This window comes from Cucurbita pepo, chromosome LG13, assembly GCF_002806865.2.
Source record: "Cucurbita pepo subsp. pepo cultivar mu-cu-16 chromosome LG13, ASM280686v2, whole genome shotgun sequence".
Lineage (NCBI taxonomy): Eukaryota > Viridiplantae > Streptophyta > Magnoliopsida > Cucurbitales > Cucurbitaceae > Cucurbita > Cucurbita pepo.
In genome coordinates, this window is record NC_036650.1 from 2,782,426 (window position 1) to 2,810,348 (window position 27,923).

The 27,923-nt window shown below is 35.3% G+C and overlaps 3 protein-coding genes across 4 annotated transcripts; 1 reads left to right on the forward strand and 2 right to left on the reverse strand.

Annotated features, from left to right (window-relative positions):
- Window positions 1-1,695: 1,695 nt before the first annotated feature.
- LOC111809337 lies at window positions 1,696-3,435 on the forward strand. 2 transcript variants are annotated; one of them, XM_023695780.1, is made up of 2 exons: window positions 1,696-2,093; window positions 3,187-3,435. In XM_023695780.1, exon 1 carries the CDS (start codon window positions 1,810-1,812, stop codon window positions 2,068-2,070), a length of 261 nt encoding a protein of 86 aa, XP_023551548.1. In that variant the 5' UTR covers window positions 1,696-1,809; the 3' UTR covers window positions 2,071-2,093; window positions 3,187-3,435. The 2 variants fall into 2 exon arrangements, with proteins under 2 accessions (XP_023551548.1, XP_023551549.1); XM_023695781.1 differs by having other exon boundaries at window positions 3,192-3,435.
- Window positions 3,436-3,454: 19 nt separating this feature from the next.
- On the reverse strand, window positions 3,455-9,127 carry LOC111809336 (WD repeat-containing protein 44-like). The gene is made up of 8 exons (XM_023695779.1): window positions 9,024-9,127; window positions 7,399-8,623; window positions 7,226-7,316; window positions 6,967-7,124; window positions 6,832-6,883; window positions 5,315-5,397; window positions 5,134-5,227; window positions 3,455-4,893 (listed from the first exon to the last, which is right to left on the reverse strand). Exons 2-8 carry the CDS (start codon window positions 8,560-8,562, stop codon window positions 4,367-4,369), a joined length of 2,169 nt encoding a protein of 722 aa, XP_023551547.1. The 5' UTR covers window positions 8,563-8,623; window positions 9,024-9,127; the 3' UTR covers window positions 3,455-4,366.
- A 6,524-nt stretch (window positions 9,128-15,651) lies between these two features.
- On the reverse strand, window positions 15,652-18,022 carry LOC111809026 (histone-lysine N-methyltransferase ATXR6-like). The gene is made up of 6 exons (XM_023695341.1): window positions 17,666-18,022; window positions 17,226-17,306; window positions 16,886-17,115; window positions 16,406-16,506; window positions 16,110-16,322; window positions 15,652-15,975 (listed from the first exon to the last, which is right to left on the reverse strand). The coding sequence occupies exons 1-6, from the start codon at window positions 17,907-17,909 to the stop codon at window positions 15,816-15,818; spliced, it is 1,029 nt and encodes a 342-aa protein (XP_023551109.1). The 5' UTR covers window positions 17,910-18,022; the 3' UTR covers window positions 15,652-15,815.
- Between the last annotated feature and the right edge of the window lie 9,901 nt (window positions 18,023-27,923).

The following is a 27,923-nucleotide window of genomic DNA, read 5'->3' on the forward strand; positions in this document are numbered from 1 at the left end:
TTCAGTAAAACGGTTGAATTTTAAATAATCAGTTTGCTTTCCTAAATTAAGATGAGTTGCACGTAAGTTCTTGATTTTTAAGTAATGAGAATGTTATCTCAAGCACACCTTAAGGATATGATCAGGTGTCTACAAATAGCTTACTTACTGAGTATTTGTACTCACTCCATGTTTTAGTGCCTACAAATAATTAAGGAGTTGGTCGAGGTCGGTGTCATAGACAAGTCACATTATCGCCTGCAAAACTATTTTGTCTTAATGTTTTTGTGTTGGTTCTTTTGATAAGCTATATTTTGATATATAATAGTAAATCAATTGTATATTATGTTTTAAATTCTCCTTGTTTTATTCAAAAAAAAATTGAACATTTTATTACCGATCGAGTCAATCCTAGTCGCAATCTTGACTTTGGACAAGCTCGAAAATCGGGTCATGACAGGAAGCTTTTTGAAAGAATATATGATATGAAACTCTTGATATTTGATTTAATAATTTTGTTGAAGAACAAGACTTAGATCTAAATCATCGAAAAAGCTCAAAAATGATAAATAATCCACTCAATAAAAAGTTATGAAACAAATTATGTTGATCACCAAGATTGGGAGCAAAGAAACTCGTAATTCGAATCACTCTATAGAATAGCTTGATCAAGACTACTTGAATGTCTCTAGCATGCAAATCTAAACCTAAGAAATGCAAATGAACATGACTTAAAAAGCATAATATGAAACTTTTTATTTTAATAACAAAAAAAAAAAATCTTCCGTATTAAATAAGAACATTAATGACTAAGATGCAAGGGTGTGGAAACCTTCCATATAGACGCGTTTTAAAGCCTTGAGAAAAGCTTAAAGAAAGCAATATCTATCTGCTAAAAGCCTTGAGAAAAGGCTAAAGAGAACAATATCTATCTGCTGGCGGTGGATCTGGGCCTTTACAGTAACTCAAGCCCATCAATATCATACCCCTAGCTAAGTATAATTTTTTTGTTTTATGTTTAATATATATAATATGCTAAATATTAATATATATTTTTTATTATATTTAATATATCTAATTCGAATCTTTCAAATTTTTATTAATAATTAATCATTTATTAATTATAGGTCACTCTACTCTCGACTTATAGTGAGATGAGCTTTAAGATAGTTCTTGGTTCTTAAGCAACGGAGAGGGAACCCTAACCTAAGATAAGCCCAAGGTTAGCACTTGATTTTTTAATATTCCAGATGCTACCTCACGATAAGTTTTAGGATAGCCCTTGGTTTTAAAGTAGCCACGAGGTTACTCTAACTCAACATAAGCTCAAGGTTAACATCTTCAAGTAATCGGGATGCACCTTGTTATAAGCTTAAAACCAAGAGGTTACCCTAACTCAAGATGAACTTGGGGTTAACACTAGATTTTTAAATAGTCACGATGCTACCTCAAGATAAGCGGTAAGATAGCCTATGGCTTTCAGGCAACCATGATGTTACCCTAACTCAAGACGAGCTTAAGGTTAGCCCTTTGATTTTTAAGTAATCAGGACGATTCCTCGGGTAGCCTCTGGTTTTACCGAGTAGACTGTAACCCTCACACAAACAAACATGGACAAACGAGCTATGTAATGACCTAGGATTATTTTAGGTATAGAAGAAGTTTTTGAAATGGTCGTAGTAAACTAAAAATAGGATAATAGAAATTTAAATTAAGAAATTTTGAAAAAAGGGATTTCATCCTCTTTCATCTTTCTCCTCTGTCTTCCCTGATTTTTATCTCTGTTTTCACAGAACATCTAAGGCAGCCAAGAACAAATCCGCCATAGCCATGGAGAATCAGAGCACCTGCTTGTCCTATGAGAAGCTCAACGGAGTGGCGACCTGGGTAGGCACCAGCGTCGCCTCCGCCTTCTTCGCCTCTCTCGAGAGTTGTTCCTGCATCAATCTCTCTACCTCCGACGACCACGAAGATCCCGATGAGGCTCACGATCGCCCTCTCATGTACTGCACCTCCACTTCTTCCTCCATCATCCGCAGCTTTGAACCGCTTCCCCCGCCGGTCAACGACGTCGCCAATCTTCCTGTCTGAGCGCCGCTCTCCGTGGATCTGAGGTCGTTTCCTTATTAGGATTTCTTCAGATTTCTCTCGGGATTGGAATGACTTTCTGATTTTTTCTTTTTAATATAATATTCGTCTTTGGTCTTTGCGTTCCTTTTACTTTCTGATTGAGGATTTTGTGCTCGACCAGTGTTCGTCGTTTGTTGATATCTTCCTCTTCTGTGAATTACGACTGGAATGTGTAGTAAAAACTAACCGGATGCACATTATGTTACTCTGATTCTTGTTGGTTCCTCCGATCGGTATTCGAAATACATCATAAATAATTTCGTTCCTCGAGTAATCGCTAAATCTATGCGTGGTTTTGATCATTGCTTTCTTGGAGCTGCATGATTTCCTGCCGTCCTTTGTCCATCGATTCTGAAGCAAAATTCTTGAACCGATAAAGGATTCTTGAATTAAACCAAATAGAATTGGTATCAAGATGAATATGGTGTTGCTGGCCATTGGATGAGATGAAAAGTCACCCACCATTTCCCTGAGTTTCCGCTGGGTGGTGCGGTGATCTAACAAAAGGAATATATCCTTTTTCTATTGAAATTCTGCAGATCTGAGCTTCCTTTCTGCCATTTTTGTTTAGAAAATTTGAAAGCATGCCCACTTGAGATTATTCTGTCCTTTTTGCCTGTTTCTTCTCGTTCTTGATTGCTTGTCATGATTCATAATGCAGTTAATGATATGGGGTGTCTAGGAGTTGGATAACATAATCTGAAATGATTAGAGGCAGTTGGAAAGACAACATTCGTACTGTTCTGTCATTCATTTCATTGATCTAAGACATAGAACACCTCATCAATTGTTATTTTATGTCTGCAAACACAAGGCACTGGATTATAATATTGGATGAAACAGAGAGATCGAGAGATAAATCTCCCTCTACAAGAAAAACCAGATTTCAATATTGAAGAACATGAGTGAAGAAGCTTGTTCTTGAGAATTTAAAAACAAAAGTGACAGAAGAATGGAAGATTTTACATATTTCCTTGTCTGCTTCTTGGGATTTGGAGTTTAGATCTCAAAAGGGACATTAGTTTCTCTTATTGTCAGTACAGCTAATTGATTCCAATCATTTGCTTTCTGATTCAGTGCAGGAACATGGCCACACACACAGCTTGCTTAGCAGAGCAGAGAGAGCTTTGACAGAAATGGCAGAAGAAAGCAACAAGGGGAACAAGGAAACTGCAAATAAGCACTTGTTAATTCATTATTTTAATACCAAATTCTCAGTGTAAAAGAATATTTAGATTACTTTCACACATAGAGAAGCCAAGAACAGATTTGTAACCAAATTTTTCTCAAAAGTAAATGTATGAATGAATATGAATCATTTGAATATGATCAAATCCCATCAACATCACAGTCTAAGGATTTGTTGATATTATATTTTATGGTAGCTTCTTCTATAGAACATGTTTTACAGGAGAGGGGAAAATGAAAGCAAAGCCTGCACAGAGAGCTTTGTATTTACAACAGATTGAACTCAAAGGATGGATGCTAAATAGCTTAGATCTAAGAAGATGTTGAATGAATAACACAACCTATAATCTCTGTTAGCAAAGGGTTGCTGTAGACTTGTGTTAGTGTATGTAATGATACAGCAAGCAAACAGAACAAACTTGTTCTTTCTTTCATTTCAAAGTGGCAGGTATAGTCTCATCAGACGATATCGACCGACGACTATGTTTGCCCCATGCTCAAATCTTCATGTCTCTCGTCGTCTCGATATGAAGCAGAAGCAATACAAAATGGCCCACAAGATACCAATTCTCCTTCAATCAATTCAGACCACCAATCTTGATTTCCTTGACCATGTTAGAGCACAAAAGACAAGAGGTAAGGAGGATAAGAGGTCCTCCAAGCCCCCGCAGTAACCTGTATCGTCGAGACAACTTCTCGTATCAGTGTTGAATCATTTCACATGTTCATTACCGACCAGCAGCAAGACTCAAATCACAGCATCACGAAGTCTATGATTAAACTGTCTAGAGAATGATTGACAAGAGGACAATCCAGGTAAGCTAACCTTGGTCACGAGCTGATTCGATGTCGTTTTCTCTACAGAGACGATCTAGAGTATCAGAAAATCCATAGAGATGCTTGACGAATCCCAAAAACAATAACGTATCAGCTATCAGTTCATTGTAGCTGGTGATAACATTGGTTGATCATCTAAAATGAGATCAGACTTCCATCACAGCTTATACTCAGCGAGGAGGCACCAAAATCTGAAGAAATCACTTCATGTTTTTTGGAAAATCCTAAAATTTCAGACAGGTACAGGCAACCCATAATTGTGAAACGACCTGATTCGTCCATCCGATCCTGCAGTCACGATGACCAGACCCCATGCATGAGAACTCGATGTATTTTGGCAAGACAACTTCAGAAATTTATACCGAGATTTGTGCATCATAGATGGTTTCGTTGGTAGGCTCGAAGTTGGGAGCTTTTCCTCGGGCCATGTTGCAGATCCCTTAGGGAAGGATTCTAATAACTCTTGGCTTAAAGAGAAAAACGCGGGTGATGGAAGCGGGGAAGTTTCAGAAGAACTCCTCCGCATGCCAGAAAAACGTCTTTCCTCCGTGTTACATCTCGAACCGCACCACGGTACTGCAATGGTGCCATTGGCGGAGAAATATTCATACGACTTAATCTTTTTCACCGGGGAAATAACAGACTCGTTCTTATAATTGCAGTTCCATACATATACATTAGAATCCCCACTCGCCGAGATAATATGTTTCCCATCCGAGGTAAACGATGCAGACATCTGGTTTCCGGTATTACAAGGCCCTGAACAGAAAGGATGAAACTTGCTTATGAGCAGACATGGAAGACAGGATACGACGAACGAACGAACGAACGACACCATTTGGTTTAAAAGCAAAATCTTCATAATCGAAACAACCAAACAAGCCGACATCGCACCGAGCATACACAATGCAGTAAAACCTCCCAACCAGAACTAACCATGCTGTTGATACTTGATATAATGAAGAGATCAACAACAAACAAGAACAGACAGGTGCATACCCTTGTACTTCTGGATCACATTTAGCCCTTCAATAATTCGGATTCGAGAATCAGCAGAGCTCACCATTATTCTGCTTGAATCTTCTGCAGAATACTGTGGCCGAAGAAAAAAAAAACGCATAGAAAATATTAGCAAATATAATATCGAAACGTGAATTAGAACATTAGTCGAACGACCTACCTGAAACCCCGTTATCTTTTTACTGGGCGACTTCTTCTTACTGGACAAACATAATGTGGCGTCTAATTCGAGGTTATTATCACCTAACCAAAACAAATCGAGTGATCGGTTTAGACAATCTTTCTCCAAGATCAATAGCAATTCCAGTGATAAAATTTCATCCAATTGTAGTTTAGTATTCATTTGTACCAAAGTAAAAACCATATATAGTTGATTATATTGATGAATACTCTCTTCTGCAAATCATTTTCATGCATAAAATCCTACTAACTACTCCTCCGAGGCAATAACATCATACTGTTGGTATGCGTATAAATAGATATACGGGAGTATTCGTTTATTTCGTTGCAAACTTAAGACAATGGCACACTAATGCCCAATAAAATTCTCGGGATTTTCTTTTCTTAGATATCAGTTCTTCGCATCAGAATGATACAAGCATGTAATAGCACAAGCCCACCGCTAACAGATATTGTCCTCTTTGGACTTTCCCTCTCGGTATTCCCCTCAACGTGTCAGCTAGGGAGAGGTTTCCACACCCTTATAAGGAATGCTTCATTCCCCTCTCCAACCAACGTGGGATCTCACAATCCACCCCCCTTGGGGGCCCAGCCTCCTTGCTGGCACACCGCCTGGTGTATGGCTCTAATATCATTTGTAACAGCCCAAGCCCAAAGCTAGCAGATATTGTCCGCTTTGACCCATTACGTACCACCGTCAGCCTCATGGTTTTAAAACGCATCAAATAGGGAGAGGGTCTAGCCCTACTCCAACCAAAGCACCGTCCGGTGAATGGTTTTGATACCATTTGTAACAGCCCAAGCCCACTGCTAGCAGATATTGTCCTCTTCAGGCTTTGCCTCTCGGTATTCCCCTCAACGTGTCAGCTAGGGAGAGGTTTCCACACCCTTATAAGGAATGCTTCGTTCCCCTCTCCAACCGACGTGGGATTTCACAATTCACCCCTCTTGGGGGCCAGTGTCCTCGTTGGTACACTGCTTGGTGTATGGCTCTGATACCATTTGTAACAGCCCAAGCCCACCGCTAACGGATATTGTCTGCTTTGACCCGTTACGTATTGCCGTTAGCCTCACGGTTTTAAAACGCGTCTAATAGGGAGAGGGTCTAGCCCTACTCCAACCAAAGCACCGTCCGATGACTAGCTTTGATACCATTTGTAACAGCCCAATCCCACCGCTAACAGATATTGTCGTCTTTGGGCTTTCCCTCCCGAGCTTCCCCTCAAGCTTTTAAAACACATCCGCTAAGGAGAGAGTGTCCACACCCTAATAAGGAATACTTCGTTCCCCTCTCCAACCGATGTGGAATCTTACAAAGCAAAAGGTAAAACTCCCCGAAGCTAACATATACCGCTCATAACATACAACGCTATTCATTGTCACATATATATGTCAGCAAGAAAACAAGCCAATAGTTCATAATCACAATAGATAGGGAGCAACAAAATCAAAGAACAAAAGATAAGCCCGAGTTGCAAATTAATACGACAAACGTACCTATTACTTTAAAGAACCGGCAAGTACCGTTTATGGAGCCAACAATTCCTCCCTACATTACGAGATCGAAATACCATTAACAACGAATCGAACTTCGTAATTTCTACAAAACGAAAGATTCAAGCAAGCACACACCTGTCCATCAGGATGATAAGACACTGCAGTGACAATTTCCCTAATGTCAATCCAATCAACAACTTGACTACAAGGAATTCCCCAAATACGGATCTTTCCATCTATTGAACCACTGATAAAGTAATTTTCATCCATGGGATTGAAATGAACACAAGTAACTGCAGCCAACATGAAAAAAGCGAGAACAATGAGAGCCGCTCGTTAAGAATATGTCAACAATTTCGATCACTCTATAAACAGAAACGACTTACAAACTCACCGTAATTACTATGTGAAAAAACTCTGAGACAATCATTGGATCCCAATCGCCAAAGTCGAACGGTTTTATCGACTGATGATGACAGAAGATACTGCACGAGGAAACAATAACGTATGATTACCAATGCATAAACATGGTTTAGTTTCTAGGAAATTCATAGCATTGCTACTTACATTGGTTTTTGACCAAGAGAGATCCAAAATCTCACCGGTATGTCCATGGAACTCGTGCAACGGTCTCTCCAAGATCCTGAAGACTTTCGGTGGAAATATTATACAAGCCGATTCCGATGTTTTCCTCAACACCATTGCGTTAGCCATCTTCTCTTTCTCCACGAGCAAAGGTCTCAACTCCGAGAGACGATTCACCGTGAAGTAAATGCAAGATGGATCGATTTCGGGGATGTCAGATTCATTAGATCTCTCGTCTTCAATCACTTGCCACAATTTAACAATCCCGTCGTCACCACCGGTAGCAAGATACTGTCCATTAGGACTAAACTTCATTGTCAAGATAGCACCTTCATGTGCCTTGATATCTTGTCCCATATAAAGGGCTGATAGCTCCTTCAATTGCTTCTTGCACTGTCGAACCTTCACCCTCCGAACTCTCGACCCTGCAGCTGAATCATCATCATCATCATCATCATCAACCACCAATCCTGTTGACTTATCAAAAATGCAGGCTGCCGATCGCAATTTCTTAAGCCAACGTTTGTTGACTCGTTGTTCTGTACGCAACGGAATGTTTGCTCTCTCAGCCTCCATCCTCATCATTTGTTGGAAAGATGGTGAGGAACTCGAAGTCTCCTCAAGCTCCTCAAGCTCTTCAGCCATAGCGAACCGAACAGAGCTGCTTCGATCCCCATTTTTCGTGCTAGATTCTCCATTAATCCCATCATCCATATACATAATGGTATTCGTTGAAGTTATCTCCGAACATTCAAAATCATCACTAGACCAACACGACATCGAAGATCGACCCGACCAAAACACATCTTCAAAATCAGAGGATTCAGCACAAGAATTATCCCTCAATCTTCCTCCATCCCCTTCTCTCCAATCACTCCACAGAGTCAGAGAATTCCCATTACAAGGAAGAGTTTGATCTAATCCCAACTCCATCCATTTCAAAAACTTCCTCCGACGCTCATGAACACTCTTGGGGCTTTGGTTCCATACATCATAAACCAAACTGCCATCAACCCAGTTTTTGAATCTGGGATGAGTATCAATGGCCGCCTCAATACCATCGCAATTGAATTCAGATATCGAGGGAGCATTGATCTCTTGAGCATCAAAATATGGGCATTCTTCATCATCACTAAAGCTACCCATTGTTCCTAAGAGTTCCACCCATGAAATCGCCTCAAGAACACAGCATTATAACGAATACCCACTACAAAAAAACCCAAATAAAATTGAAATGGAAAACGCAAATCAGTTCAAAAGAACAAAAAAAAAAAAAAAAAACANAAAAAAAAAAACTAATAAATTAAATAAGAACAACATGGATCCCAAGCGAAACCCATTGAACCTGGTCTAGCAGACAAGAACAAAAAGAAATCATCAAAAATTGTTCACAACTAATGGGGGAAACAAAATTATAAAGTAGAGAAAAAGAATTAAGAGACAGAAATGAGTTCATAACACACTCACTCGAAAACCCATAAACAAAAAAAATGGAAGATCACAGGAAAACACGTGAGGGGAACAAGAATGGAGAAAGAAAATCGAATGATTATAAAAAAAGAAGTAAAGGGTTTGTTTAGTAAGGGAAAATGGAAAAAGTTTCTTACATGGGGATGAGGGGTTTTTCGATTTCTATGAGATCTGTTTGGAGATGGAAACCGCCATGGAAATTTGGAGCTCTTTTTGGACTCTCTCTCTCTCTCTCTCTCTCTCTCTACACCAGAGGAGGGTAGTAGAAGAAAGAAGCACTAATTATGAAATGGGGAATTATCTGCTATAACAAAACCCATTACAGACAAAACAGGAAGAACAAATAATTTTATTTTCTAATAAAAAAATGAAATAAAATTGGAAGAAAAATTAGTTCCTCGTAATTCGTGGTTTAATCGACCGCGAACCCGGATTCCAAGACTCGGTATGTTTGTGCTCTTTCTCTCTCTATTTTTACTTTTTTTTTTTTTTTTAATTAATTATTTTAATTAATGATAAATTCATATTTTGGGCGTATATTTCTTGATCTAAATAATTAAGGCCATAACTTTTATGATCAAATTCAAGATCTTAAATGGGTTCATTTTCAAATTTTCAAATTGGAACAAATTAATCCTATAAAAAAAATCAAAATTAATCGCTCGAAATAAAAGCTATAAATCATGGATTCTTCGTCTTCTTAATCAATAAATAAATAAATAAAAACTCAAAATATAACCTTTTTAAAGATTGGTTCGAAATATTGAAATTTTTAAAAAGGGTGAAATATATAAATTTTATATGGATGTATTTCGGGTTTGAATTTGAATTTGAATGAGTTAAATAATGAAAATAATTGAAATGATTATTGAATGTCTCCATTTAATGGGTAAGATTTGAATAAATGCAATGGAAAAGTTAAGCTAAAAAATGAAATAATTAAAATTAGTAAGCATTTAATTAACAAAAATTGGGAAACAATTATGCTTTCTTTTGTTATAAAAATTGTAAGGTAGGAGTAGTAGGTTACCCAAATTGTTGCTTCCCATTACATCATTAAGTCAATACCTATCACTTTTTTGACCTTTCAATTCCAATCAAATTTTAATATAATCCAATTAAATATGTTTTTTTCTTCGAGTTACCGTCAAAGTTTGACTCATTTATATATATATATAATCTTAATGGAGGCAAGACATATCTAGTTGAATTTGTTTTTATGCCACATTGTGTATAACGGGAATGGAACCCTCTCTGTAGCTGGCGGGCATATAGAGAATGTTCGAGATACTTCGATCCAGTAACTTTTTAGGAGTTGGTTTTAGCTTACCCGTTTCTCTAATAATCAGGTATTTTTATGTCAAAGATCCTTCCTTCCGCTAGCGAGCAGGAGCGCACTTCTGTTTTTCCCGACCTATATAAGGGGTGGTAATGAATAGAGATCTCCGGCCAACTGTCTTCTCTTCTTTTCACTCAACTTCGTTGAACTATATATAGTTCTTCCTCTTATTCTATAACTAAACTAAATGAATATTTTAACTAATTTCATAATTTTTTTTTATTATTATTTATTTTCTAACACGTATGTATATTTGGAAGGTATCTATTGAAATTGAACCAAATTTAATTAAATATTTAAAAATAAATAAAAATATATTTTACGAATTAAATGAAATTTTCTAAGTTCATAAAAAATAGTTTATAAATTTAATTTGTGAAAACTAAAATTAAAAATTTAAATTACAAATTTAGTCATTTGAATTTTAAAAAAAAACTCAAATTTTGAAATTTATTTTTAATATTCTTTAAATTCTGAAAGCTTTAAGATTTTAATTCACATAAAATATAACAAATCAATTATTTTATAAAATTTTTGAACACGTCACGGGCTAATAAAAAAAATTAAAAATTTAATAGATACTTTAAAAAAATATTATTTTATTTAGGGAATAAAAAAGTGGCGGTGGACGATGACTGGGCGATTAGGAATAGTCAACGATTAGAAAATTGACGATTCACCGTTTGCTTTTGACAAAGATTCAATAAAGTGTAATGACGCAATTACCCTTGGAGTTTTCCAAGTATACCGTTAGAAATACGTAGTAAAAAGTCAAACGCGTCAGTACCCTTTGTGGGATATGGTTCTTATCCATATGTCTCTCTTTAATTTCATTTCCTTATTTTCAAATTTATTTTTGATTTTCCCATTAACAAATCATATGCCATTTTTGTATATTAGTTGACCATCACATACATTTGGTTCTCGAGTTTAAAAGCATCAAAGCGAAAAATGATTTTGTAATCAACGGTTACGTAGAAAAGGCTCTCGTGTTTTGAAATGATCTTATTTAAGATTACAAGGAACAAGGACCCGTTGTAAAATACAGAGAAAATGACCACAATATAAACGACTCTTAATTTTAGAGGTATTCGTAGGTTCGTTTGAGTCGAGCTGGGATATTTTTTAGATCGATTTAGTTGTTCGGATTATAAATTTTTTTTAACCAAGATAACTCTTATTAAATTATAAACCCAACCGAACCGAACCCAACTCAATCATAAATTTTTTAGGTTATGTTGGTTAGGTTTGTTCGGGAAGACTAGAATATTAATGAATAAAACATCAGTTTATTTATTTTCAAATTGTATTTTTTGATTACCCTTATTTAATTCTTTTAATAATATTTTTTAAGACAAATATTTCGAATTTATATACCAAGTCGTTGAAGATGCAAACTTTTGAATTTAACAGTGGTTAGGGAGAAAAGTACAAACATGGAATAATTTGTCTCGAACTATATATATTATTTTAAATACTAGTTCGAATTGAATAATTTGTCTCGAAGCTCTATATTTTTTTAATTATTAGCTCGACACACTTTCTTGTAGTTCTAACGCTACATATTAAAGGAATGCCTAAAATACCCTCACGTTGAGTATATAATTATTATGATGGTAATAAATCTTCATAATTACAACCAGAATATATGATATTATAACCTTTTATTAGCCAATAAATTAGCGTGTTCCCTAAAAAGCCATACAATTTTCAAAAAAGTCTAAAAGTTAAACCTACTCGTGTTCCCAATTAACCAAACAATTTACAAACAACCACTTATTTTTTCTTAATTAAAAAAAAAAAAAAAGCTCTTTTTGCTTTTGGGTTATCATTTCAAAATGTTTTCATCAACTTTTGTATTGACATTAATAATTATTATATATATATATATATATTTATTTATTTATATGAATTTTTAGAGAAAGAAATTAAGAAAAAAAAATTACCCCATTAAGAAATTGAAAATAAATAAAAAATTTTGAATTTTCTTAGATTATTTTTGTAATATAAATTCTATATTTAAAATTCTTGTATTTTTTTTAGGGTTTTTGTTAAATAGAAATTAATTAATTAAAAATAGGAAAAGAAAAGTGGAAAAGGGAATGGTTGAAGTTTAAAGTGTTAGCAAAATAAATGATTGCCACGTGGCTTCACTTAATTCCCTTCTTTTTCTTTTTCTTTTTTTAATAATTTTTTTTTTCCAAATTAATTCAATATAATATATAATAAATATATATTAGGGTTTATGATTATTGCATATTAGCTGCCTAGCACATGGTTTTGCATTTTCCATGATATGGGTTTAATTAATCATAAAAATCATAATTTAGATACAATTATTTTATTTATTTAATGAAAATTATTTGCATACAACTTAGCAACAATAAAATTATATATTTTTTTTAATTATCAACTTGATTTTTAAATGATTTACCTTAAACGTATATTTATTAGATATAAAATTAAAAATTGATTATACTATTAAACAAAAAAAAATTAAACTTTTATGTCGGCGGAATCTATCCCATAAAAAATTGAAAATTTTGGGATGTATTTAATATTTATGAGATGAGGAATATAATAAATACAAAATTTAAAATTCATTAATCAACCAACCTCCGGTTAACATGCACTTAGGCTATGTAACCCGACTTTCAATTTACCCGCATCACCACTTCTACTTATAAAGTAGTCGTGTTGTCTATTGAAAGTTTGAGAAAAGGTTGTGGGCATTGTGTCCTCGATACCTCTAATCATTGGGTTTACTCGATAGAGCTCACTTGGGGCTCTAGTTATGTCGTGGAAAACTTTAGAGGGAATCAACTAGTAGACGGTTTAAATAGTTTTTTACCGCTATACCCAAGTTAGATTAAACGATTTACACGTTAGTATTGTTGTAAGCCTCTATCAAAGTTTTCTCTAGCTTTGTCCTGCTTAGGTATAGTTCACCATCTTTCGATTCTTGACAAGCATGGTCACACTCGAAACCCTTCTCAAAAGATTAAAGTTGATTGGTGGTGCAAGCCATAAAGGAATTCCACCCATTAGCTTCCTTACACCTTACAATTTACTCACCCGTTAACTTACATATTAGACTTCTTGATTCGTATTTCAAGACGAGTTGAACGATGTGTGTGTTTGTGAAAGAAGGCCACACGTTTGGATGGTAAAGTGGCATGTAATGTTATTTGATGCATTGGGTTTGTTCTTTAATAATTATTGTTCCACATTGATGGCCGACATATAAAATAACATGCCCTACCACTCTTTTCTTTACTAAAATTCCTCAATTTCCACCATTTCTTTTAGCTCTCATTTCACAAATTTCAAACTCACAAAAATATTTGGATACATTCAAGTACAGATGTTCATCGGGTGCAGTGTGAGAATGGCTACTCGTTCTCGTCACCAAAAAATTCTTCATTTATATTTGAATCGAAAATATTTTAAGACGGTTCATGAAATTATGTCGGGGTCGAACGTGGGTGGAATCATTAATTATGTTTTTTATTTATTAATTGAATTTAAAATGGGATATTGAAAATAAATTCCACTAAAGCCTAAACTTGGTGGGTAAAAGTAGAATGATGAAGCCAAAAGTGGTGGATTAAAGAGACATAATGTCGGAGATGTGTTTTGTTTTGTTTTTGTTTCGGTGAAACTGTGTTTCAAAGGTCAAATTGTGTTGGCTAATGATATCAATTAAACCCTTTGACAAGTTACCTCCTTAAATTATTTGATTTTATTTTTGGGTATACTTTTTTTTTAAAGACAAAATGATCTTATTTTTAATGACTTGATAGCATCATCACTAGTGAGATTCGCACAATCATTACTAGTGAGATTCACTCGTTTCTGTGTATAAATAAATCATGTAACGACCCTACTCTTAGAACTCGACTTTGACTGTTACCACATGTATTGTTATGGATATTTTTCAGAACAAAAATATTACAAGTCACTGTAGCAATCATTGTCACTCGTTTAAGATGTTCTAACTCTTATATGTAAGTGAACTCATTTTCGAGGTTGGAAAATACGTACACATGCAAGCATGACTTATGATGACTGTACTGGGAGGTGAGGCTCCATAAAATTTGAAATGTGGGTATGAGTTTTATGGCTAAAAATGGCATAATTTTGTGAGGGGGTTGATAAAAGAGAGAGAGGGAGTGTGGGCCAATGGCTAAAGCAATATACAGTACCACGGCTTAGTGAAGAGAGACAGAATAAATGGCAAAATGGAAAACATGGGTGTTGTTCTGATGAATGGTGCAGACAGCTTCCCACCAAACAAATCTGGTGCTGCCTTTAGGGTCTTGATAGCTGCATTTCCCTGCACTATTTCGGCCCTCCCACTGCTCATCCACTTTGAACGATACCATATAGAACATGAACTATTAATGCCTCAATCCTACATTGATCGAATTCCTAAAATAATATAATGTCATTATCGTTGGAGGTTTTCCTTAAAAGTATTTGGTTGTCACTGATCTAGACACATAAATAAAATCTAGCTGGATTAAGGTCGGTCTCGTGGCGCCCATTCCTAACAAGTGGGTGTTCACTCATATTATGGGGCCGACCCTCTTTTTTGCTGATTCAATCCTTTCGAATTTCTCATAACAGTCGCTTTGCTAGGACCCTTCAAAGTTTATGGGTTTTGAGAGACATGGGTTGACATATCTAAGAAGGAAGTGAAGTTGGGTAGGAGGGGCTTTCATTGAATTTAAAGATCAGCTTGTGTCATAATCAAACAATGAATGCAAAAGATGAACACAAAAAGCAGACTCATAGGGATCTGAGTTCTGATGGAAGAGATCTCTGGAAAACACACAGATACAAGCAGAGAGCGGCTGCCAAAGGAAAACAAAAACCAAACAAAACAAAACAAAACAAAACAAAACAAAACAAAACAAAGTACTCTATAAACAATCAATCAATCAATCAATCAAAAGGCTTCTGAGGCACATCTGGGATACAATTATCTTTCAAAATTAGCTATCTATCCCTTTCTAGTGGAACTCAAAGAGAAAGGAATTTGATGACCCAAATTATCCAGAATTTAAAGAGGTCATCAAATGATTCTTTGGTTGGTGCATAGGAATGAAGATCAGTTCATGGTAATGTTGACACGACTAAGCAAAACCCAGCTGACAATCCATAACTACTTCACCTAACCTTTAAAGTAAGCAACATCCTTTCCAACACAGTTTTGGTTTTCTTCAATGAATTCCAACACAAACACAAAGACCCTTGTCCCTATAAGACATCTAGACAGGCCAGAGTGAATGAAATTCTGCAACACTCGGCCCATACTATGGACCTTTCACCAGCAATATGTTCTTTGAGCTCAGGGCAGTATCTTTAGTTCTTAACAATCGAAATCATTCAAGAGAGAAAACCAGAACATGTGGACAATTGAATCAAAGAAGAAACACTTGACATTTTTGGACAATTACATTTGCACTAACATGTGGTTTTGGACTTTGAAGATTAGAGAACTAACCAGACAATTAGTTAGGCTTTCATCGATCAGCTTGTGTCTATATAATCTATAGACATTGTGTGGGTTTTACAACGTAAAGGGTTACACGAAGTGCTCAGTGGGGTATTCATGCTCATATCCATTGTAGTCATAATACAATCTCTCACCCTTAGATATATCTCTGTTTGCAATCAGTAGAACTCTACATTCACCATTTACATTGAACCTGACACACTTAAGGTTTTGCTTTTTCCTACCATCCCTGCGTTAAGATACAGCCTCAAATCAAAAGGAGAAAACAAGGAAAAGAAAAGGATAGAATGAGGAACTATTCCTCTCAGGCTTCTCAAACATAAGAGTATGATAATAAACGAAGTAAACGAGGGATGAGCTTACGGTGTGTGGTTGTTGATTCCATTAATAAAACGGGCAATGTTACTACGTTTGTCGGGACAAATGACGAGGCTTTTAGATCGGTTAGTCGCAGACAGTAATGTCATCATACTATCCCCATCATCATGTTCTCGATTCCTCAAGTAATCAACATCACCAGTATATTCTGTAATTATGGTCCAGTCCTTTATAAACCTATCAGCCTCCACAGTAAACCTGTGAATTGTGATAATGTATGAATCAATTGATGATCCTATCAAGAGAAAGAAGAAAACATAGGAAACTGCAGATTCACATACCCTTCTCGAGGATCAAAAACAACCATAAGAGGAGGCCATTCTCCTCTTTCCATCATACTTTTGCACAAGTTTAAGGTTTCAACGTCCTCTTTTGGAAGAACCTAGAATGCAGTAACCAAAAGACGTCAGCATCATAGAAGATTATCATATATTTTGGCACTGAAAAACAACAATCCTACAAAGTTAGGCAGAAACTTATTTTGTAGTTGATCGTTACATTTATCCATCTCATCATCGTCTCACTAAGCGTAAACGAAAAAAATGGTCCTTAAATAGTTTAAAGAATAAAGACCTTCAGTAATTCATTGTTATGACAGTAGTATTTGGTCTATGCATTTCTATAATTTGAAATTCCATTGCGTCCAATTAATAACAAAGGCACCCCCTAAAAAGTTATCCACTAAGCAGCGATAATATCTGAACAAATGGCCAATAATGATAACTAACATTTATGAAAGATGTTGAGAGTTTCAATTTTACCTGCATTCCTCCGTGCTCAAGAGATGCGCAGTTTGCAGACCTTGGTGCCATGCCACGCATATATGTAAGCTCGTTACTGAAATCTGTGCCTGTAGCCGTCAATGCTGTTGCCAGTGATGCCATTTGTTCCAAGCGTCTCGCGGTATCTGCAGTCGGCTTAAATGGCAAGAGCTTTCTTCTCTTTTTACTAAGTACTAAGCTACCAGTTCGTCTTCGTTTCTTTCGGTTCTCTGAAAAACCAAAATACAAGGGAAAAAGATTTCAATCATGATCCAGAGAAACCCTTAACCATGAAATGGATGGCGGTAAGCTCAAATCTCCAGTAGTAGGACTTTTCTACCTTGGTTTAAGTCCGTTTGAGAGTCAACGGGTCGTTGGATGCGGAAAAAATCAACAATTTTAGTTTGAACAAGAGGGAAGGCTGCAAAATAAGAGAACAGTAAGAGTAAGAACGATTAGAAAAAATGAAAATCAATAATTGAACTTGTTTTGAGTCGGTAACTAGCAACGAAAGAAATGTACAGGAAATTGTTATGAAAATCCCTAACCCACCAGAACAATACACAGAACAAATAAGAACTTGATTTTAAATGCGATTCGCTCGGAAACAAATAAATCAATTCGTATATAACACATAATACTAATTAAAATTTACAAGGAGATACACAATGTGTCTTCAATTCCACAACGCATGCAAAAAAATCGAACAAATTAGGCCTACTCCAGAGTCCAGATCGAGTAAAATAAATTAAAATCAAACGGATGAAAAACACATCATACATTGGAGCTTCTTGTGGTTGGAGCAAGTCGGGCAGAACCACGATCCCTTGGGGACGGAAACGAGGATGGGCGAAAGACAAAAGAGATGATACCCTCTATCACATTTGTCGCAGAGAAGAAGCTCAGCCGGAGAGTCGCCGGAGCCGCATTTCTGACAGGAAACGTCGTCGTATTCCTCGTGATCTGACGCAAAATCATGGCGGCTTGAGGGTTTCAGAGCGAGAGTTCTTCGTTTCTGCAGCATTTTGGCGGATGGATGGATTCGGATTGGGAGAAGGAGAAATCGGCTGGATGTTGAGATTGTGTTAGAAATGGGTATTTGAAGAGCCAATTAGGGCATTGCGCGCGCTTTTTCGTTTCCCGGCAAAACTCAGCGCCATTACCAAAGCGACAGTTGTCTTCTCTCTCTCTCTCTCTCTTTCATAAACCCTATGGGCCTTAAACACCCGCTGGGCTCCAAATGGGTTTCAGCTTCATGGGCTCACAAATGGGCCGAATACCCTCTAAAAGTGAATATTTTTGGTAACGGATAGGATCTAAGGCCCAATAAGTCCTTCTTAAGGCCCATTAAGTCTTTCTTAAGGCCCAATTACATATTTGGTGGACATTTGTGACTTTTATTTATTTATTTATTTATTTATTTATTTATTGTAAAGGCTTAAGCGTTTTAGGGTTTTCTAGTACGTCATCAGATATATAGAAACTTTTCGGGTTGAAAAGGTAGAATTTGAGTGAAACTGTTCTCTCATTTTCTACGATCTCCAACATACGAGAGCGTTGATCTTCTCTTTACAGGTCATTAATTTGGTTATAAGTAACGAAAATAAGCAAGTTAGATTGATCATAAAGTTATTGATCGTTTCGAACTCTAGGGCAAAGAACTGGTCCTCCTTATGACTTACTTTCATCATCAAAGGAAACATTTTTCTTAGGTCTTCTGCACAAGTGATCTATGTCTCGTGTGTATAACAACCTAAACTCATGTTGTAACAACCCAAACCCACCGCTAGTAGATATTGTATGCTTTGGCCCGTTACGTATCGTCGTTAGCCTCACGATTTTAAAACACATCTACTTGGGAGACGTTTTCACACCCTTCATTACCTCTAAACTAATGCGGATCTCACAATCTACCTCCCTTGAGGGCTAGTGTCCTCGCTAGCACACCGCCCGTTGTCTATCTTTGATACCATTTGTAACAGCTCAAGCCCACTACTAACACATATTGTCCGTTTTGGCCCGTTAGGTATCTCCGCCAGCCAGACACGTTTTAATACTGTGAGACTGACGACGATACGTAAGGGCCAAAATGAACAATATCTATTAACGGTAGGCTTAAGTTGTTACCTATGTATACTAAATATTCACTAAAAACAAATCAACAAATATTTAGACTTGTTCAAAAAATAATTTAGTGTAATAATTATTTAAAATTAGAATATTTGAGTCAAGTCACAAAGTTTTTTAAATCCATTCATGAGATACACTTAAAACACGTGCAAGATTATCACTAAAACCAACATATTTGCCGACCATCTATGAACTGATTGGATTAACCAACCAAAGTTAGCTTACATCATTATATATTGAATATAAGCAAACGTCGAACGATGGTAAAAAGTCATATCAAACCCGTTGATATTTTTCGTCAACATATTTGTTGGTTTTTATATGAGTAAAAATTAATGAGTTTTGCAAAATTGAGGAAGTGACAAATTTGAAGTGTACTATGAAACAAAATGAAGCCATCAAAAGGTGAATTCCTACTTTAATTATTTTATTTGTCATCTTCTTGTTTCTTTTTAATTAATAATCTTTATATATATAAAATATTTTAATTTGTGAAATTTGGTTAAAAATTTAGTGTAAATAAAAGAAAAAAACACAAATTTAAAAAATTAAAAGATAAATATTGATCCAACCTAAAACTTGTTCCAAATGATTTTTTTTTTTAATGAAAAAAACAGTACTTAAAAAGTCATTATAGGTCGATCCTAATAATGGTAGGTTAATGAGTTTGATACCGTATTTGTTTCTTACTCGAACATTCCGAAGTACAACTAAAAACACTAATTATGATTTTTTTTTTCTAAAAATGGGATCGAGGAGTCTTTAGCCGACGTAAACTATAGCTAATTCACGCAGAATGCTCAATGAACGTCGATGCTGCTTAGAACACATTGCAGACGGTGCCAAAGAATTTTTATTTTAAATTCTTTAGCAGTCAACCAAGTGCAAATTTTTTTTTTTATTCAAAATTAAAAGAGTCAAAGTTGAGGAATTTAATTCAAAGATTATAATCAATAATAATCCATATATATTCTCTATCACTTTCATGCAATTTAAAAGCACTATGTTTTGGAATTAGATTCACTTTTGAAGACCAAACCAAACTCCTCTTTATTATCTTTTTATTCTTTGGCTATATTCTATAACCTAAACTCCTTCAATGGTCATTTTTTTTTCTATTTTAATTTTAAATATTCCATAATATATTCTTAATCTAGTTGTCAACGATAATATTTAAGACGATAAGGATCGAGAGAAGCCAATTTAAACTTGTTTTCTTCTAATATTCTTAATCTAGTTGTCACTTTTGAAGACTGTTTTCAAAATAGGGAATGAGATTGGAATACATGAATTTCGAAGTAAAACATTCTATTATATGTAGACAGTCTAGACACCTCGGGTTGATACCCTCTGTGGCTATAGAGCTCCCATGCATCCTTTGTCTCGACTAGTGACATCATTCACCTAAAGAAAACCAATAAAAGAAAGGGTGAGTATAAAATTTATACCTAATAAGCAATCTAGTCGTAAACTCTTATCGCATCCTTGACTTAATAGGTATCTACTAGCTTTTCCTTTAGGCTCTAGACAAGCAATTCTTGCTACTCTCTGACTACCCTTCGAGTCTTGATATATCTTCTGACTACCCTTCAAGTCTTAGATCTCCTTCAAGATCTCCTCTAATCATATACAAATGAGCCTGCCATAATAACACGTTGTACCCAGACCTTGCAAAAGTGTGTATCGGGTGTTTGTGTATCTACGATATACTTTCTGAGGGTAGGCTGGATTGTCAACTGTGCTAACTGCACGGTGACACCTCTGACCACCACTTTGGTACCGACCCTCTAAATCTCGTTGTGTAATTCCCTCTGCCTGGTGATCAACACAGATATGTGGACTATTTTTCTATTCAAGGCATCCACCACAATATTAGCTTTTCCTGCATGATGTGAGATCCCACATTGGTGGGAGAGGGGAACAAAGAATTATTTTTAGGTGTGGAAACTTTTCCCAAACAGATGCATTTTACAAATCTTGAGGGGAAGTCCGAGAGGGAAAGCTCAAAGAGGACAGTATCAACTAATAGTGCGCTTGGGTCGTTACAAATGGTATCAGAGCCAGACACTAAGCGGTGTACCAACGAGGATACTGGGCCCTGAGGAGAGGGTGAATTGTGAATGAACATTGATTGGAGAGAGGAACGAGTGTCAACGAGAACGTCGGGCCCTAAAGGAGGTGGATTATGAGATCCTACATTGTTTGGAGAGAGGAACAAAACATTGTTTACAAGTGAAAACTTCTCCCTAGTAGATGCATTTTAAAAACCTTGAGAGGAAGCCCGAAAGCGAAAGATAAAACCCAAAGAGGACAATATTTGCTAACTGTGGGCTTGAGCCGTTACAAAATCTTCATGCCATAATATTTCACTAACTCTCTATCTCCTATTCAAATTCTTCTAATTGAACAGATACTTTATAGGCTCTTATGATATGTAATTGTGTTCGTAATCGTGGGCAATTACTTTTCCATTCTGCATAAGTATACACCCTAGTCTCTTTTTCGAGGCATCTCTATATACCACGAGATTGTCAGTTCCATCTTTACGTGATCTTCATGCTCTATCTAAATCTTTAGAGTACACCAAGATGTCATCGATAACCACAATGATAAATGCATTGAGATACTCCTTAAACACCCTGTTCATGAGTTTCATGAACATCGTTGACGCATTGGTAAGACTGAATGACATCAATATAAACTCATAGTGTGCATAGCAACTCCTAAAAGCCATCTTGGATATGTCCTCCTATGTGATCCTCAATTGATGATACACCGAACTTAGGTCAATCTTAGAGAACATTGTTGCACCTTGTAATTGATCAAATAGGTCGTCAGTCCTCAAAATAGATAATTGTTCTTAATAGTGACCTTATTCAACTCCATGCAGCCTATACACAATTGTAAGTTCCATTCTTCTTCTCCATGAACAACATAGGAGCTACCCACAGCGAGACAATAGGTCAAATGAAACCCTTATCTAAAATTTCTTGATGTTGCTCCATCAATTCCTTGAGTTTTGTGGATGTCGTTTCGTAAGGTGCTTTAGAGATCGGTGCGATACCTCATTCTAAGTATATCCCAAAGTCGACTTCTCTGACCGGAGGCAGCCCAAACAACTCTTCAAAGAAGGCATCTTCGAACTCTCTAACCATGGGGACCGAAGAAATTGTCAACGTAACTCTTAACTCTACAGTCAACTATCACATTGGCTAGGAATGCCGAAGCACCTTTGCGAATTAATTTCTTGATCTTCACGACTGTGACAACTCTCGAGGTACCTTTGGATGTAATTTACTGTACACAAAGCTCTCCTATGAAGGTTACCATGTAGTTTCCCAATCAATAAGACCACAATTCTCTCCCCCCAATCCTTCGCAGGATGACATTGAAGTCTTGTATGCACAGAACAATTAAAGTAGCATCCAAGTCCCATCCGAACTCTGTTACACTACCTTCCTTAACTCTGTGGGTAGCCATCAGCCGTTTCTCCCCAGGTGTGGATATTGTAAGTGTGTACTCTAAAGTTTCTAGTTTTAGGTATGCTTGCTCAACAAATCTCTCGAAATTGAAGGAGCGCATTGAACTAGAATCAAATAACGTGAATGTCAAATGTCCAAAGACGGGTAATGTACCCGTCACCACAATGTTGAGCTTATTATCCCTCTTGGCCGTGGTTGCATGAGCTACACCACGCCCCTACTGTTGTTGGACTCCTCGACCCCTCAAGTAATTCTCGACTAGACGGTTAGCCTCTAGATTCTTCTTGTGTGGACAGTCTACTACATGATGCCGAAACATCCAATTGTTCTAGCAAGGCACTCCCCTCAGTGATTACGATGGTACTTGGGGTTTAAAGCTCTATCCTGGACTACAACTCGACCTTAAAGTAAAAAATGCCCACATGTCTATCAGATCTGGATGAAAACCTCTCGAATTTCCTTGTTTTCCTTAGGGAAGTAGAATGGTCTGAACAACAGTTGTGTGTTTACCCTTTTGTTGGTGCATGTCCATAAGAATGATGATACTAGAGCATGGCATAGTGAGAAGAGGCATGGGCCACAACATAACCTTGAATCCCTATCTTGAGTCTTGTAAGTGATTAAGAGAATCCTAATCATCAACCCAATTATACAACCTCTGGTTGAAACAAGAATCCTTCGAAAAGAAATTAACACTTCTTTGTACAAAATTCAAATCAACACAGAGATAAAAGCTAGAATTAGATTACGGATCAAGATCTAGAAGCAAGATTTCGAACTTTGTTTTAAATTGATTCACTCCGTAATCAAACTTGTGAATGACTTGGATGCAATCTACCACAAAAATTGATTTGAAAATGACAAGGATTATACTAAAATAGCCTCAACTTTAGTACTCAATTTCATTCCTAAAAAATCTCGAGGTGGGTATTCATAATCTCTCCACAAAATAAGTTAGTGGTCATGATTGTTAAGTTGCTCCCCACTACCCTTCAAATGTTCACTAAAATCATATGTTCCCTAAAAAAAAGAAGTTAAATGATTTTGGCGAGTAACTTCCCACCCTTTTTTAGAAGTTCTGGAATTAAAATAATAAATAAAGTTTGCAAATAAATTATCAATCCACCCGATTCGGGGCCAGCATCCTTGCTGGCACTCGTTCTCCTCTTCAATCAATATAGGATCTCACAATCCACCCTTTTTCGGTGTTCAGTGTCCTCACAGACATACCGCCCGATCTTTGGTTCTGATACTAATTATAACATTCCAAGCTCACCGCTGGTCGATATTATCCTCTTTTGACTTTCTCTTTTAAGCATTCCCTCAAAGTTTTTAAAAAGCATTTGCTAGGAAAAGGTTTCCACATACTTGTAAAGAGTGTTTTGTTCCCCTCTCCAACTAACGTGGAATCTCCCAACTTTCTTCAAAACTTCTTGTAAATTACTGTATAAATTACAACAATCCGTTTTTATTTTATGTCAAAAAGTAGTAACCTCTAAACACTATTCGAGCCACAGACAGATATATTCATATGGTACATACAATGTTATCGAATCACACCTTTACGAGAACGACGAGTGCATTCCCATCATTTAAGAACTTTCTCTCAAATTTGTTTTAAGCACATAAAATTGATTGATGCTTAGCTTTAAAAAGCCTCATTCATTTCACATGTCCAATTTAGGGGACAAAACAACCTTAGTTAATGGCTTTTTGTTCTCACAATTAATATAATTTTCCCTAACCATTAATCATTTAAAAATAAGCAAAAGAGTAGATGAAGTTTGGTTGAATGCACAAAACCATAAGCACCCACAAAATATTAATAATAAATAATTTATTTATTTATCACAACTTGAATGGAATTTAATTTATTAATTAAGAAAGAATTTGGCCATTGTTTTCAAAGATGGGTCATCATAGCACTAAGCTTCAATGGTATTGGTCACTTGGTTATTAAAATTTAAAATAAAGATGAGTTGTTAGGCAGAAAATGATTCTATGGAGGATGTGAAATTAAATTTATTATTAATTATTAAATAACCTTTTTTCTTTTTTAATTATTATTATTATTATTTTTTAAATTCCACACCCACACAAGTGCTTGGCTCATGTGGGAAGCTTCTAGCTCAATACTTAAATGGTCAGCCAAAAGTCTTATTTATTTATTTAAAAATTATTATTTAAATTCTTTTGGGCCCTCATGTTAGTGGGTGTGGGCCCACTTAAATTTTATGGGCCCATATCGAAGAATTACTATTAAAAATTGATTACGTAAATAATTTTAACCATATTTTTCGATGATAATTATGCATTCCTAATAAATTACCCATTAATTATCGTGTCAATTTCTATAATTTATTTTAATTATTTATTATCTATTTCGCATTTATTTTGAAATTAGATTTTAAAAAATTATATATATATATATGTAAAAAGTTATATGTTTTAAAAAATATATAATAAATAGTCTAAATTGATTTGAATGGAAGGGGGAAGAGAAGGTGAGAGTGGTGTGCACGTGCGAGAACTAAGATGCACGTGAGGAAAGTGGAATGAACGGTGGTGGATGATGAAGTGATTGACAGAGTGGGACCCACGTAATTATTCTCCACGTCGCGTCAATTACACGTTACGCTCCCCGGTTGAATGCCGCAAGTTCATCACCGCCCAATCCCTTTCTCCCACGTGTCCTCCTCCTCCCACATGATATACAGCCGGCTTCCATCTTATTGGCCGCCGCCGCCCCATTTCTCGGCTGACACCTTTCGCCTTTTTAAATTCAAAAACAGTATTAGCGATGAAGGGAAGGGTAAAAATATAACCTAATTAATTAATTAATTAATATTATTATTTTATAATTAATTAATTAATTTGATTTAAAATATTATTTGGATTGAAAACAATTAACTTATGCAATAATATTTTTTAGTTGTAATATAATTATTTATTGTACATATTTTTAATTAATTTATACTTATTTAATCATTTTTAGTAATTAAATTTAATTATTTCATTTTAATATTACTTTTAGTTCATGTTTCACTGTAAAAATAATTTTTTAGTGATTAATTATTTAAATTGTATAACAATACGTTAATAATACTAATTCTAATTTACAATCACATTTTATTTAATTAATTAAATATAATTTATAAAAAATTTAAAAGAAACCCAATATTTTATTTTTGGTCATCAATTATCCAACATATCTATTTTTTTTTATTTTTTTTTATTATTTAATTTTCTTCTTATTTTCTTTTTATCATATGCAAACTACCATTTATTTTCTATAAACAATTGAGAATTGTGAGTTGAAAATAATGATGTGTGAAATATATTTAATTTAAAACTAACAAAGATTTCATATATTTTTGTATTAATTAATTGAAATTGAGAGCTAAAAATAAAAGAACATGGTTTATAACCTAAATGACATTTTTTTCTTTTTCATTTTTAATAAACTTTTTGAAAATATCAAAATTTTAAATTTTATAAAATTTATTTTTCTTTGGAATATAAATATATAAAATGTTATTCATAAAATAAAAGGAAAAAAAAAAAGATTTGACACGTGGTACAATACTATTGAACCACCTAAACAACGGTAAAAAAACATACCACCTCTCTTTCCATCTCTCACCCTCCTTCCCTAAAATGATTTTAGGTGGATTTATCCTAGGATGTCACAAATTGTTAGATTAGTTAGTTAAATCTATTTTATTCTTGATTTTGTTACCTTATTTGGATTTTAGTTAGAAATTAAATAACAATAACTATACTAGTACATGATGATCTATGAGTTATGATACTTCATGATGTGTGTAANTTGTTACCTTATTTGGATTTTAGTTAGAAATTAAATAACAATAACTATACTAGTACATGATGATCTATGAGTTATGATACTTGATGATGTGTGTAATATATATAGTTCAATGTATGACGTACTTGATATGCTTGATGTACTTTATGGCGATATGATGACTACATGACGTTTGTGTTAATATGGTGATGTTTTTCATATTAAGCATGCTATATGATGATGAGTATCGTATTGCATCATGTCGATAGACTGACATAGGACACAACCCTAAGAACATGAAAATGATATAATATAAATATATTAACGAGCATGTGTTACTTGATGTAACAAAAAGATGAGACTAGAGGGTTGTGTCATAAGAGATGATAAGATGAAATTTAGAGGGATCTCATGCATGTTGTATGTTCATAAGCATAGAGATACTTCCCCTAGAGATGATGAGTGCGGACGTGCACAATATGATGATGAGGGTGTTTATGAGGAGCGTAACACTAGGGGTTCCGCTGACCTCCGGATGTCAGTATAGAGTAGCTTGACCAGAGAGGGTCTAGGGGGTGTGCGAGCTCCTTGGAGATTCACACTCACACGTGGGTCGTGTGTAGGGAAGTACCATACATCCATAGTAGTCCAAGACTGGAGGCTACTTAGATGAGATAAACATAGGTCCCAAGAACATGATTGTATTTGCTTGCATTTGCATGACCCCCTATATTGGAGTCACTTATTGAGTATTCTTCGAAATACTTACACTGTGTATCACATCATTTTTCAGGTAAAGGCAAGACGCACATGTACGGATGACTGCGACATCGTGAGCAGAGACTATGGCACGTGCATAGGATAAACTCATATTTAAATTCATAGTCTTAGGTTAGAATAAGTTGTTTTGCATTTCATTGTTTTAAATAATTTCATATTTGTTTTTATTTTCTCTAAATTTCAGTATTTGGTGTTTAAACACGTAAGACCATGACGGTGTTTTCTAGAGATACAAGATGTCTTAAATGTTTTCGACATTTATACTAAAGATGAGATGTTCTTTCAAAAGTTATATTCCACATTTTAGAAGAGTACAATACATTAGTAACGACTTTGAATAAGTAGAAATTTAGGGTTGTTACAACCTCGTTAAACAGAAAAACCCGGTGCATGACTTATATCTTTAGAATATCTCTTACTTATATATACCTTATAATCTTTAGTCACATTTTCAACGATGAATTAAAAAAATATAATATTTTAAAAAATGGAGCTTGGATGGCTATTTAACATGGTACCACTCTTCCAACGACCCCTCCATCCATATCAATAAATTAAGGACTCCTTTATTAGGATTACTAAATAAGGAATTAGCCGGTGAGAATGATATTTTCTTTTTTATAACAAAAAGAATTACCAAAATTAATTATATACACAAAATTAATTAAGAAGTGTGCACGAATTGAGTGAGCTGAGTTGCCAAATTCTTTTAGACCATTCACTTGATCGAGTAGGTGATCCGAGTAATTCAAATATTACTCACAATCTAATCAACGGTAGGATTGGATTAGGTTGTCGAGTTATTTTTTTTAAAATTATTTAAAAAATTCTACTAATTCAC

What these genes read in the sequence shown, in the direction of transcription:
- LOC111809336 (XM_023695779.1), bottom strand. Translation starts at nt 8,562, where the DNA reads ATGGGTAGCTTTAGTGATGATGAAGAATGCCCATATTTTGATGCTCAA. An exon ending in CTTATCATCCTGATGGACAG is followed by an intron (nt 6,884 to 6,966) that starts GTGTGTGCTTGC and finishes CTCGTAATGTAG; the next exon opens with GGAGGAATTGTTGGCTCCAT. An exon ending in CCGGTTCTTTAAAGTAATAG is followed by an intron (nt 5,398 to 6,831) that starts GTACGTTTGTCG and finishes TGTTTTGGTTAG; the next exon opens with GTGATAATAACCTCGAATTA.
- LOC111809026 (XM_023695341.1), bottom strand. Translation starts at nt 17,909, where the DNA reads ATGCTGCAGAAACGAAGAACTCTCGCTCTGAAACCCTCAAGCCGCCAT. An exon ending in TTGAGCACGGAGGAATGCAG is followed by an intron (nt 16,507 to 16,885) that starts GTAAAATTGAAA and finishes ACTGCATTCTAG; the next exon opens with GTTCTTCCAAAAGAGGACGT. An exon ending in GGAATCAACAACCACACACC is followed by an intron (nt 15,976 to 16,109) that starts GTAAGCTCATCC and finishes ATCTTAACGCAG; the next exon opens with GGATGGTAGGAAAAAGCAAA.
- LOC111809337 (XM_023695780.1), top strand. Translation starts at nt 1,810, where the DNA reads ATGGAGAATCAGAGCACCTGCTTGTCCTATGAGAAGCTCAACGGAGTG.